This window comes from Ictidomys tridecemlineatus, chromosome 3 (assembly GCF_052094955.1).
Source record: "Ictidomys tridecemlineatus isolate mIctTri1 chromosome 3, mIctTri1.hap1, whole genome shotgun sequence".
Taxonomy (NCBI): Eukaryota; Metazoa; Chordata; class Mammalia; order Rodentia; family Sciuridae; genus Ictidomys; species Ictidomys tridecemlineatus.
The window spans coordinates 44067072-44080671 of record NC_135479.1 but is presented as its reverse complement, the minus strand read 5'-3'; the positions used below and the strand labels follow the sequence as shown (position 1 = coordinate 44080671).

The following is a 13600-nucleotide window of genomic DNA, read 5'->3' as shown; positions in this document are numbered from 1 at the left end:
ATGGCAAGCAAAGACTGCAGACCTCACCTTGGCTGGCAACCAGAGACAAGGGGTTGAGAGGTACAGGACACTTGATAGTGACATGCATGTATGAAAGAGAGCAGGGGCATTTGGTCAAATGCCTGCTACTCAGCCTAGGTGTGAGGCCAGGCAGGGTCTTGAGCTCACCTCCCCCTTGGGAGTAGTGACTGCAGTCCGACGGGGGTCAATGTCTTCATTGATGCTGGACAGGAAGTTCTGAGAGATGCGGAGGGCATCCTGTAACAGTGGGTAGTCTGGGTGGTCCACAGGTGTGTGCTTCAGAAGATCCTGGGAAATGAAGGGGGTGGGGTGAGTTGAGAAGAATGATTCTGGGCTCTGTAAAATAGTTGGTAGTACCTAATCCTCACCAAAAGAATTCGGAGGTGGGCACTCAGGAACCCACACTCTAATCTAGTCATGCCTATTAAAAATCTGAACTAAAAATTAGGGTTGGAGCACTCAGGGTGAGGGTAGTGATTCCGATTAATCTTGCTGCATCATGACTGTAGCCTCATCTCATCAAGCAGCTGAGAGACACCCCTCTACCCACCCCATAGCTAGCTGCTCCCAGAATACCAAAGACCAGAAGTGCCTGCCTCCTAGGGAGCATTTGGCCAAATATCAAGCTTAGTAGCCAAGCTATATTTAGGCCCTGGCCCCGTTGGCATGGTTACTGCAGGCCAGGCAGGCGCAGTTGAGGCCCAGGGACCCTCTGCTCAGCTCCCCAAATGGGCTGTTCTCAGTGACTCCAGCACCCTCCCACCAAACTCCTAACCCCTTCCTAGCCATTCAGGGGGCTTGACACTCACGTGTAGGACCAGGGTACTCCGAGTAACTCGGTCAATGGGCTTGTAGAGCAGAGCTGTTGGGGAAGGCAGGGAAAGGAGACAGAATGGTGACATATAAGGAACAACTTAAGACATGGGAGCTGGCTTCATCTCACAACCCACCTTGTTGCCCCATATAAACACCCATTTGCAGGGAGCCCCAGTGCATTCTACAGTAACCTGTCCATCCACTCTTAGTCCCAGGGCATGCCATGCCACAGCAACAGGCAGACACACAGCCCCGGCTCCCTTACCACCTCTGCCTCTGCATCTCACCGCCCATCAGACAGGACTTCTTTTTATTTGGGGGTTACAGGAAGACTGAACTCAGGGGTACTTAACCACTGAGCCATATCCCCAGCCCTATTTTGTATTTAGAGACAGGGTCTCACTGAGCTGTTTAGTGCCTCACTGTTGCTGAGGTTGGCTTTGAACTTTTGATCCTCCTGCCTCAGCCTCCCGAGCTGCTGGGATTACAGGCGTGTGCCACAGCACCCGGCCAGACATGACTTCTTTGAGGGTCATCTTCCAGACCCTCCTGGCCTGGTCTGGCTCAAAGCAGATGCTCCTCTGCATGCTCCCCCACCTACACCTAGCCAAGCCCCTCAGGTCCAGCACACTCCAGGACTCTGGGCTGGGGGGAAGGAAATGTTTTTCCAGGAAAGGCAGCTTCTCCATTCTCGTGCATCTCCAGTCAGAGGCCTGGCCCACCAGTGGGCGCAGCATGCTTTGCTCTGACCCACACATCTGGCCTCCTCTTTATGAAGAAAGACTTTTCTACATGCCCTTGAACTCCCAGGCAGAATGGGAAAGGCTGGGGGGGGCCAGGAGGCAGGCCAGACCTCAGCACCAAGTCTCTGCCAGTGGCAGCCTGAGGAGCAAAGACTTCCTGAAGGGATTTGATGGGGCCTTGCCTGTGGCAGTCCCCAAGAGGTTGGGCAAATGCAAACTCAGCCAGGTCCCCATGAGCCACACCCATCTGTGACCCAAACACATGAAGAATGCTGGGATTCAGTGGGAACAGGTGGAGGGAGCAGCTGGTGGCCCAGTACTTCCAAACATCCTTCTCACGAGCAGCTGTGCCCCGCTTCTCCCAACATGGTGGTTTCAGCATCGGTCCTGCACCCGAACGCCCTAGTCCATGGGCGAGACCTTTGGTCTCCTGCCATAGGAGCAGTAAGAGGTAGGACGCTGGTTTGGGAAGGACCTCAGCTGGGTTTCCCATAGGACTAGGTTGTGCCAGATCCCACTCATGCCCTAGCCAGTCCCCAAACCAATGTGTCCCCTCCAAAAGCCCTAGATATAAATACCCTGTGAATTGCTAAGTAGACACTTCAGGGAACAATCTGCTGGCGACAAAGAAGATGCGGTCTCAGCGGTGTGCCAAGAGTCTTATCTGCAGTCTTTGCCTGGCTGCCCATTAGAATCACTGGGGGAGCTCTTAAAAGAAACAGATGCCCACCCCCCACCCCATCAACTAAACCCAAGTCTCTGCGGGCGAAACAGGGGAGCAGCACTTTTCAAAAAGCTCCTTTGCCGATTCTGATGCCCAGTCATGGTTGAAAGCCACTGCTCTATGCAAACACACTTTCTGTGGCTGATTTGTAGCCCTTTCTTATCTAGCAATTTCTAGAGGCCCTCTCCATGGGCAATGGAGGCTTGTTGTATCCTGGGACAGTGAGGTAAAGCCCAGTTACCAGCTCAGTGGGGGCTCACTTCTGAAGCTGCTTTAAGGCACCCCCGCCTATTTGTGGCTCAGCCCATCTTCAGGGTTGGTAGGGGGGAGAATCACCAGAAGAGAACCCAGAGACACACAAGGAAGTACAAGGTCAGCAGACACCTGCCAGGGTGGGCCCTTGAGTTCCAGCCCCCGGGAAAGCTGATACTGCACTGTCAGCTACTCCAGGCCTCTCTCGAGTCCCAGGAGGAAGAGGCTTCTGTACAAATGGTGGGTTGGGTTTCAGAGGGGTTATTAATACGCTTGTAGTCACCTCAAGGGTCCACCTGACAGGGGCTGTGGAATGTGACCTGCAGCCTCAGCTTTGGCCGAGTGGGATGAGGACAGCTGGGAGGAAAAATGAGGAGAAGGAGGGACAGGAAGAGGCTCTGGAGTCACAGTTAGATGTAGAGAGGAAGGGCAACCCAGTATTTGTGTTCCCCGTGGCCCCTGCACGCCTGCATCCCCTGGGGGAGGAGCTCACCCTTTGGCCCAGGAACTCCTGCCTGTTTCCCGGCTCTGGTAGGTGAGCCTGGTTTCCCCCAGTGCTGTACCCACTGTCCTTACTCCTCATCATGCCATCTGGCCCAGCATACCCTCCATCCAACAACTTGCAATGCTTGTCTCTCTCCCTATTCCAGAAAGCCTCTCCCTGGACTCTCCCAGGACTTTTGCAAACAACACCTTCACTTGCCCCAAAATCAGACCCCTGGCATGAACATGTTGGTCTCTCTTTTGTTTGCTGAGAATTTGCTCTGCCAGATGGTACTGAGTTAACTGCTTGGTGTGCTTTACTTTCTGTGATTCAAATGGGGAAGCAATTTTCATCAGCCCCAATTTACAGATGAGAAAACGGAGGCACAGAGAGATTATGTAATTTGCTCACAATCACAAAGCCTTAAGTAGTAGCTGGGTTTGGGATCTCAGTTTACCCATAAATAATAATAAACCGCTTCTAATAGTGAGCCGTCTTTTTCCTCAGGAGAGCGCAACGTCTGTAAAAGCTAATTGAATGACAGGAGGGTTCTCAGAGAGATTTCCCAGGAGTAGGTAAGATGACCCCTAGTTACTAGGGTGAGCCCCCTCCTTAAGAGCTGGCTTCTTCAGTCTTCATTCCCCACTTTGAAGCTGACTTCAAAGATGGCATTGCAGGAACCAAAGAAACCCTGAAAACCAGGTCCTGGGCCTGTTTCACAGAGACCAAGCTTTCTTTGTGGAGGGAAGAGGAAGGAAAGGACTGACCCCCTTTCTCTTTTAGGGAAGCAGAGCTAAGACCTGACCAACTCCTAGGCCAGATCGAAAAAGAGAATGTCCCCCTCACTCTCTGAACAATCCAATTTCAAGTCCTGCTCTCCTCTTGATCCCAGCCTGTCAGAATCTGCTGAAAGGCAGGGGACTGGCAGGATAGCTTCTGTCCTGAAAGTAGAGTGCTCAGAGCTATCCACTGGGGCTGCTGGAAAGGCTGCCTGCCTCTGAGGCTGCTTCTGTCATGAGCAGACTTCAACACAGGTCAGCCCAGGAAGGTGAGGATGAGGGGGTCCTGCACAGCGTCCCCTGGGAAAGAGCCCAGGAAACCTCATCCATCATCTCTCCTCCAGCAAACAGCACCACCCCCCTTTAGTTCAGCCTTTAACAAGGAGCACTGGGTTACCACGGAGATAGGAAAGCAAAGTGATTGAGAAGGGCGCAGACAAAAATGCCTGGTGGCAGGGAAGAAGGTCCTAAAACCAGCCACCTGCTGCTCCGACACACATGGGCCCAGAGCAGCTGGCCCGGAGGCCACACTTGCCCCTCACACCCTGCCCCACGTAGCTCAGGTCATCTCTAAAGCGCTCCTTGCCTTGGAGAGCAGGACCCACCTGCTTCTGGACGCCTCCCTGCCTAGGCCCGCTTTGGCCTCCTCTGAGCAACAGCTGGGCTGATAGCATATGTCTGTCCTGGGACCCTACCCCCACCACACATGCTTGGGGTCCCTTTCATTAAGGGGTGGGTGTGTGACCTTCACAAAGAAGCAGCTGCCACACCCCCTTCTCCCAGAGCTGACCTTCTGTGCCGAGTGTGGGAACCTCAGCTCCAGGGTCTCCAGAGGCTAGCAACAAATCTCCTGGGAGGAACCCAGTCCCTCCCGGCTCCCCCAGCACGTCCTGAGAGAAGGCGGCATGTGCACAGAGCACACAATACCCAGGCTGCTCAACCTCCTCTCCTATCTCCGGAAACAAAGAAACTCCCAACTTGTCCCTCCATCCCAGGCTGGCACGCTCTTGGTTCCAGGCACTGCTGTCCACACCCTCTGCCCCTGTCCACCCGGCCCCTGCCTACCCTCTCCCTGGCCTCAGGGTTCTCTTGCCTGCAGGTACAGCCTGCCACTTCATTTCCTTAGGAAGTTGCTCAAAGCCTCTCATGCACACATTTAGCCACCAGTTCCCCACAGATCCTTGTGGGGGAACCTGGACCCTTCCCGACTGGCCCTTCCATTTCAAAGCCCCCCTGCCCTGAGCAGTCCCCAGACTTCAACTCCACAAGCCACAGGGCTGTGCACACAGGTCCAATCACTTGCCCAGCCTCCATTCTCTGCTGCCGCCCCCCCAAACCTGATGGTCACATTTAAGCCCACTCCAGCCAACCCTCCGCCCCCGCAGTGGGTTAATTCACACCGCCTCCCATGGAGAGGTGCCTGGGTTACCATAAGTGCAGTTACAGCAGAAGCGAATGATGAGAAGAATTTCCATGGCAGCCTCTGTTCCTGTAGCAGGGGCGTGTAGCCATCGCTCCCGGCTCCCAGCTCCCCTCAGCAGCCCGGCCACTCGGCCACCTTGCCGGCTGCTGCTGCACAGCCTCCAGAATCAAGCAGCCGCTTCCTTCCAAGTGCTCCTCCGGCAAGAGGGAGGGCGGGAGGCGCGTGGAGAGGCAGGAGGAGGGAGGGGAGGGAGGAGGGACCCAGCGCCTGCTGGCATCCTAAGGAGGAGCACGTTTGTAGCTGGCCCGCTGCCTGGGGAAGAGAGGCTGGATTCCTCATGTGCGTGTATGAGGACGAGCCCGGGTGCGCGGGCATGTACACACACACACACACACACACACACACACACACACACACACTCACACACAAGCAGGGAGGGCCTGGTGTTCACACACAGCCCATAGTTCGCAAAACCAGACAAAGGAAGGTGACCGTAAAGCAACCCTATTCTCCAAAGTACCTTCCATGGTGACTGATGTGTGGCTGTCCTTGGAGTCCTTGGGCCCTTTCACTTTGAGTTCCTGCCAGAAAGAGGAGAAGAATCACTACCTGATCTGTCCAGCTCTCCCCCTCCCCCATTGTGAGCATAGCAGGAAGAGGGGCTTTGAAACGCAGGGAGACAAAGGAGACCCAAGGACATGGGGTACTTCTGCCTCACCACCTAGATTCCCTGGAGCCTCCTGAGTCCAGCTGCTGGGGTGTGGGCAAGAAAGGGCAGTCTAGGTACTAGAATCAGGACTATTTGGAAGGATGTGCTGAGGTAATGGGAATTCCTCAGCATTCCCATGAAGCCCCTCCCCGGCAATTCTTAGGGCCTCCCAGAGACTGAGAATGGATCCCACCCCCTAGCGACCCCTGCAGAAGACACTACTCAGAGATGTGTACATATCAGGCCCAGGGCAGCCAGAGTTTGAATGGACAAGCACCAGGCCAATCCTTGGGGCATTCAGTCAATTCCTAGGGTATGAATGTCCCTGAGATGAGAAGGGGTCTGCACACCTGCACAGGGGGAGCAGGGAGGAGGAATGCCTGGGGCAGAGATGCTAAAGGTCATAGGCTACACCCTCCCCATACAGAAGGGTCTCACTACCACCCCAGCCCCCGACACTCTCCATCACCCACGTCTGTTCTGGGACACAAGAGAAGACTGCAGAGAGGAACAGCCACAATGGCTTCCTGGCACCCATGCCAAGTAACCCAGGAATGAGTGCTGGAGATGAGATTCCAGGGACAGTTTATGGGATCCAAACCTTTCCTATCTGCTTTAGAGGGAGAGGGACCCCAGCCCTTGCCAACAGGACAGTGCAGTCTGCCATTGGAGCTGAAATGCAATCCCCATTTGGCAGGCTCAGGGCACAGAGCCTGGGCAAGGAGTGTCCTGAGAAGGCAGGGGCGAGGTGAGGCCAAGGTCAGGTACCCTGGTGATACTGCCTGCTCTGCCTGGAGGAAGGAAATGCCCAGACAGCAGGAGCTCATTTCCTATGCTAACTGTTTCTAGACAGAGAAAACCCCTAGGGACTGAGCTTGGGGGGTGCCTGGTGTGTGTGTGTGTGTGTGTGTGTGTGTGTGTGTGTGTGTGTGTGTGTCTCTCTCTCTCTAACTCAGCTTTTCCAGGCTGCATCTCTCTCCCTGATGCCTGGATTCCCAGCTTGAAGGAATTTTGTATCACACCCCCCTCCAGTGCAGCCTGGAGGTATAAAATCACTCCTGCTGCAGAGGAGAAAGGCCTAATTGCAGTAATTAAGTGGCAGCGCCAGCAGGAAGCAACATCGTCATCCAGTGAGTCAGGATGAACAGCCACCTGGCGAAGGGCCATGAGCCTGGCTCTGCCCTCTGGGACAAGCCATCGTTGAGAGGGGTTTAAGCATGGGTGTAGGGAGTTCTGCCCATGCACAGAGAACAGGCAATAAGCCCAGGCTAAGGGGGAAACAACACTCTCTAGACACTCTCTGGACCATGCCGGCCCTGGGCATCCAAGTAGCTGTGTCAGGGACACTCTGAACACAGATCAGGGAGCTCAGTTGGTTCCTGGGGAGGGCTGGAAGCTTAAGGGGAAGCACTAGTTCTCTAACCTCATGACCTCACTTAGAGGGACTTCCCCACCCGTCACTCCATCCTCCTGAGAAGAGGGTAACTCAACTGACCCATGGGTTTGGGAGACGGAATGGAACCCAGGCCTCCCCTCGCTGTACTCTGAGTTAGAAAGGAGGAACCTGTGGCTTGCCATTCCTGATAGATTCAATAGAGAGATACATTTACTTTCAGAGGTGAAGCATTAGCAAGTCCCATGTGGCTATGGATCCAAAGCCACGTCTTCCAACCCGGCTTTTTTCTAATAACCGAGCTGACATTTTCATCTCTGTCTGTCCAACTCTTATGCGACTTCTAGGTTGATTCCAAACCTGGGCATAACCCATAGCCCCAGTAGTTTCAGGAAAATGATCCCATGTCTCACCAACTTTTCTGTCATCAGAAGTAAGACTAGGAAAGCAAAGGGACGAGGGGGACTTTCTAGTAGGACTTCCAGAACTATAAAAGTATATTGTCTCCCAGAAAGAGGTTCCCTGGCCCTGAATTTGAACCGGGTGCTTTCTACAAGGCCAGTGGTTAAGGGGTGTCTCTGGGGTCTCTTTTGAATAAAGAACAAACTGGGCCGCAGATCCTGAGGATCCTATTCTGATCCCCTCCCTGCCACTTTCTGGATAGAAGTGCCAGTGGCAGGCAATGCCATGCTTCTAGGTCTCGAATCTTCCTGGTAGTAAAGAGTTACCCAGGAGCTCGTTAGAGTGTAAACTGTGGGGCTGCACCCCAAGACTTCTGAAATCAGAAGCTGCAGGAAAGGTGCCTGGAGATCTGCATTTTGAATAATGTTCCAGCAAGTTTGAGACAAGGTGCACAAGTCCAAACAGCTCATTCCATAGGAGAGGAAACAAAGGCCAAGAGAAGGGAAGTGACTTGCCCAAGGTCACCATTATATAGCAGAATACTGCCTTTCTTTTTTTGCCTTCTCTATTCCTCTCTCTAACCTGAAATGGAATTAAAAAAAAAATCAAACCAATCGATATTTTTATATTAAGAGGAAAAATGTCAGGTGTAAGAAAGCAAATATCAGGCTAAGCATGACCCACAAGGGGAACGGCTTTCCTGACTGGAGAACAGGGAGGAGACAGACAAAGGCTGGAAGGTTCTGAGCTGCCCAGGGTTGTTGTGTGGGGAACTTCCTACCTCTGAGATCTTCTGGAACTGGTTGTTGGACTGGCTGCACTTCTCAGCTGTCTCCAGAGCGACTTTATAGTTATCCACAAATGCTTTGTACACACCAAGCTGGCTGGCCTGCAGGGAGGAGACAGAGAGTGGAGAGAGAGGAGGGTGGGAGGGGGCTGGGGGAGGATTAATGAATGGATGAAAGCTTAACCAGAGCTCCTGGAGCTCCCTTAGCTCTCGGAACCTCTAACTCAGCTCCAAAGGGCTCGCTGGGAATGCGAGGAAAGGCAGGATGAACATATTACAGTATCCCTTTGAACTTGACAGTTTCCATGGAAACGGACTCAGCCAATAAGGTTAATAAGAGGGTACTTGGGGAGAGGAGAGCAGGGCAGGGCCTTTGTTGGCAGGCCAGAAATTCGACTCATCATAACATTTGGCTTTCTCTAGCACCATCTCAGGGTTGAAGCCCCCTCAAGGTCTCAGTCCTCTTTCATATCCTGTCATTAGCAGGAGCACAGGGAGACAGGGGAAGGGGGTGGACAAGGTGGCCTGCTCAGTTCCCCACTCCCCCTGCTGAGTGTGGGGCACAGCATTTAACGGGGCCCCCAAGTCCCCGTCTCCTGCCTCACTACATATCTGCAGGCCACTTGGGACCTAAGCCAAAACTTCCCTTGACTTGCGACCACAAAGAGCCTTGCCTCCTCAGGGGAGCACAACAAATCCCATCACCCGATTTCTGTAAAAGGAGGAAACGAAGGCTCCCTAGTTTGATTCCTTAAATATTTATGGGACGTCTCCTCTGGGCTGTGCATACATATTTTCTCCAAAGGATGGAAATTCAAACTAAAGCCACAATGACATACTATTGCATACTGGTCAGAAGGGTTGAAATTTAAAAATTAAATGCTATCAAGGGTTGGCAAGAATGAACTCTTATAAAGTGGCATGTAGGTATAAGTTAGTACAATTATTTGGAGAGGAACTTGTCAATAATTAATAAAGCTGACAACAGGCATGAGCTGAACCTACTGCACAGCAAATTCACCTCTAATTAGAAACCACAGTACTGGTTGGGGATGTGGCTCAGTGGTAGAGTGCTCACCTGGCATGTGTGGGGCACTGGGTTCAATCCTCAGCACCACATAAAAATAAAATGAAGATATTGTGTCCACCTAAAAAACTAATATAAAAAAGAAACCACAGTACTATGTTGCCCCACACAATGGCCACGAGCTACACATGGCTACTGAACACCTACAACGTGGCCAGTGCAAATTGAGATGTGTAAAATCTACACTGGATTCCCAAGACTCAGAATGTAAGAGGATGTAAATTACTTTGCCAATTTTAAAACATAAATTAGATGTTGAAATGATATTTGGATCTGTTGGGATAAATAAAATATTTTTAAATTTTTTTTTTTAAATTGTAGTTGGACACAATACATTTATTTTATTTATTTATTTTTATGTGGTGCTGAGGATCGAACCCAGGGCCTCGCACATGCTAGGCAAGCACTCTACCACTGAGCCACGACCTCAGGCCCAAATAAAATATATCCTTAAAATTAACATTACTTGGGCTGGGGTTGTAGCTCAGTGGTACAGCACTTGCCTAGCATGTGGGAGGCACTGGGTTCGCTCCTCAGCACCACATAGAAATAAATAAATAAAAGTATTGTGTCCATCTACAACTAAATGAAATATTTTTTAAAAATTAACTTTACCTGTGTGTTTCTTTCTTAATCTTTTATTGGGGGGTGTGAAGCAGACTACATAACGAGTATGCCCAGTGCCTAGCATCAGTGTTTGATTGATTGTTTATTGTGGTGCTGGGGTTTGAATCTAGGGCCTCACACATCCTAGGCAAGCGCTCTACCACTGGGCTACAGAATATAAAAGAGGATGTAAATTACCTTGCCTTTAAAAAAGTAAATTTCCCTTTAAAAAAGTGAAAATAAGGCTAGGGCTGGGAATGTAGCTCAGTGTTAGAGGGTTTGCCTAGCATATGTGAGGCCCTGGATTCAATCCCTAGCTCTGAGAGAGAGAGAGAGAGAGAGAGAGAGAGCGTGCGCGCGCGCACAAGGGAGCTCTGCCAGGGGGAGAGGGAGGATACTAGAACATTTACAATTATATATGTGGCTTGTGACTTATTTCTGGTGGAAATCACTACTCTTGAAAAGCCTGCATGTGTGTGTGCCCAAGATACTCACTGTCTCCCTCTTCTTTCTTATAGTGGAAGGGCTGGAAACAAATGCTCATAAATACTGGAATTCAGACACACACAGCAGTTCAGATGAATGAACTAGATTTATATGTAGCGATACCAACATGGTATGAAGCAAATGTTGACTGAATTGCAAAGTGTGACATATGTATAAACCTATGCACATTTTGAAGGTACATGCAGTGTCATAAAAAGATACAGATATGCAGTAAAAATATAAACTACAGTATATACGGTACACATCAAATGCACAAGAACAGCTACTTCAGAATAAATGGGGAGGGGAAGGGAAGACTTCACCTTCACCTGTAAGAGAGAAAGAAAGAAAGAAAGAAAGAAAGAAGGAAGGAAGGAAGGAAGGAAGGAAGGAAGGAAGGAAGGAAAGAAGGAAGGAAAGATATAGATATAGATATATTTTATTGTTGTTGTTGTTAAGAAAATTTTGCCAGGGACTGGAGGTGTAGCTCAACAGCAGAGGCCCTGGGTTCAATCCCCGAAAGAAAGAAAGAAAAGAAATGAAGGGAGGAAGGAAAGTAAGAGAGAGACGGTAAGGAAGTTAGTTTTGGTACTTATCTTCCAAGTTTAATATCTGTTAATTCTGGGAGGTGCCTAAACAGTTGTCTGCTGTTATTCTCTAGATTTTCTGGTTTAAATGTCTTTCTGATGAATTAGCAAGGGGATACAGCTATTGCCAGGCTTTGTCAGAGGCTTCTACTTCCCCGCCAAGGTGCTAGGAAAAGCAGGCTGTCCCAGAGCCCAACTCTGGTCTATGCTGCTCCCTGAAGAATCCTTGGGAAGTTCAGGGATTCTTGAAAGAGGCTGGGTACACTATCAGCTGGACCTAGAGCCTCCCAGCACCAAGACAGGACTTTGTGGAAGTTGGTGGGGCTGGGAGACAGGGAAGCCAGAGAGGACAGTGAAAACTGCGATGCCCGGAGAAACCAAGGCCAGAGCAGTGCAAGTCTCAACTGCGCCCACCCCCCCAGGGGGCGGTGGGTAAGACTTTTCAAAAAGAAAGCTTCTGGGTGGGGGCAGGAAGAAGTGGAGCTCCTGTTCTTCTGGGAGAGTCCTGGTTGTCTGTGTCCCAGGTTGTAGGAGACGCGCTAGACAACTGCTTCCTAAGGAGAGTGCAAATCACTGAAGCCTTCTTCTAGGCAAAGGCTCTCCATGCCCCCCATTCCATGAAAAGGATGAAGCCTGGTGGCCTGGGCTGGCTTGCTCCACTGAGCCAGGAGCAGGGGTCATTTGTGCATAGGCTGTGTGCAGGTGTCATGGGCCATCCTAGGACTGCTGTCTCCACAGTCACCCTAAGCATGGAGGGCCCAAGTCCTAGTGTGCCAGGGTCATTAACTGGAAAGTGGACGTTGCTTAGAAACAGCAGCTTGGCACTGGAGTGATCTCATAAAACAAACAGCAGAGATGCTAATTCCCTTCTCTCAGTAATGAATAATCAAATATAGAGAGACTTTAGCTGAAAATAAACTGCCTCCAGATGCCCAGCTTACCCCAGCTCTATCTAGGCCCTGCCAACCCCATAGCCCCAGGAGCCTCAGACATAGGTTCATGAGGCTGTGAGTAGAAATCAAACTCAGAACCAGCTCCGTGGAGCTGAGTCCAGAACAGGAGGCTCTGTTGACAGCAGGGTCCAAGTAATAAAAAGAACTGGAACAGCCTTTCCACTCTCCTCTGGCTACACAGCCCTCACCTCTGGTTGGCTCTCTTCTGCCCTCATGAAGGCTCGGGAGAGGCTTCCCCTCAAGTCAATCACTTTAGACTCCTGGGACCAGAAAAGGATGACTGAGTGTTCACCATCTCTGTGCCAGGGAAAGCATTTGGGTCCACTAGAATCAGAGGTGTGACGTTCACTTGAAATAATGCCTTCTATAGGTGACACATGCCTGTAATCCCAGTGACTCAGGAGGATGATGCAGGAGGATTGCAAATTCAAGGGCAGCCTCAGCAACTTTGCAAGACCCTGACTCAAAAAATAAAAGGAGGCTGGGCATGGTGGCACATGCCTGTAATCTTAGCAGCTTGGGAGGCTGAGGCAGGAGGATCGTGAGTTCAAAGCCAGCCCCAGCAACTCAGTGAGACCCTAAGCGACTCAGCCAGATTCTATCTCTAAATAAAATACAAAAAAACCCCCAGAGGTGGGGATGTGGCTCAGTGGTTAAATAGGGGAGGTTTCATTCTAGAACTGGCTTGAAGAGCTCTAGCACAGAGAGAGAGAGGGAGGTGGTGGGAGGAGAGGCGGTCCTCTCCCAGAAGTACCCATATCCATGGGCTGTTCCCACCGTACCTGGAAATACTCCCAGGGAGTCAAGGTTCCAGGCCCAGATGCCCCATAAAGTACACACACCAAGGCTTGCACCCAGGACTCAGAGATGACTCAGGCCTTCAGGAGGCTAAGAGGGCTCAGGCTAGTTAGTCCTCTCCCAAGGCCCAGTTCATTCGCCAACAGCCCTATCAAGACTTTGCATGGGGTTGCTCACTCCGTGGGAGACTCACCAGCTTCTGGAAGAGGTGGCCCATGGTGACCTGGCTGTCCCACTGCTGCACCTTGGGACAGAGGTTGTCATAAAACTCCTTGTGGATCTCATAGATGTCCTGGATCTTGTAGAAGATGGTCTCAATCTGCTGGATGGTGAGCACAGGCTGGGACGTGGTGGCTGTGGCCTTCAGGGGTTTCATGGGCTGGGAGAGGAAGAGGAGGAAACAGCAGAGGTGGAGGTGAATAAACCAGAGTATCAGCCCAGTGCAGATCGTGGCACTGATTAGTGCTTTGTGCAGCCCAAGTACTGCCTCAACAAGGCCACCAAAGGCAGGGCACCTGAAACGTGGTTTGTACGTTGGAGCAACTGTCAC

At 51.2% G+C, this 13600-nt stretch overlaps 1 protein-coding gene across 4 annotated transcripts in view; it reads right to left on the bottom strand.

The window, feature by feature from the left end:
- Positions 1 to 13600, bottom strand: part of Abr (ABR activator of RhoGEF and GTPase) — a 190832-nt gene that overhangs the window by 49098 nt on the left and 128134 nt on the right. For 3 of the 4 annotated variants that reach the window (XM_005327876.5, XM_021728141.3, XM_013359810.4), the window contains 5 exons: positions 13244 to 13429; positions 8528 to 8635; positions 5763 to 5823; positions 831 to 883; positions 169 to 309 (listed from right to left, as the gene is read on the bottom strand). In XM_005327876.5, coding sequence (XP_005327933.3) covers positions 169 to 309; positions 831 to 883; positions 5763 to 5823; positions 8528 to 8635; positions 13244 to 13429 — 549 coding nt within the window. Of the gene's footprint in view, positions 1 to 168; positions 310 to 830; positions 884 to 5248; positions 5384 to 5762; positions 5824 to 8527; positions 8636 to 13243; positions 13430 to 13600 lie in introns of those variants that run through there. The other variant, XM_040269257.2, reaches the window with a different exon arrangement.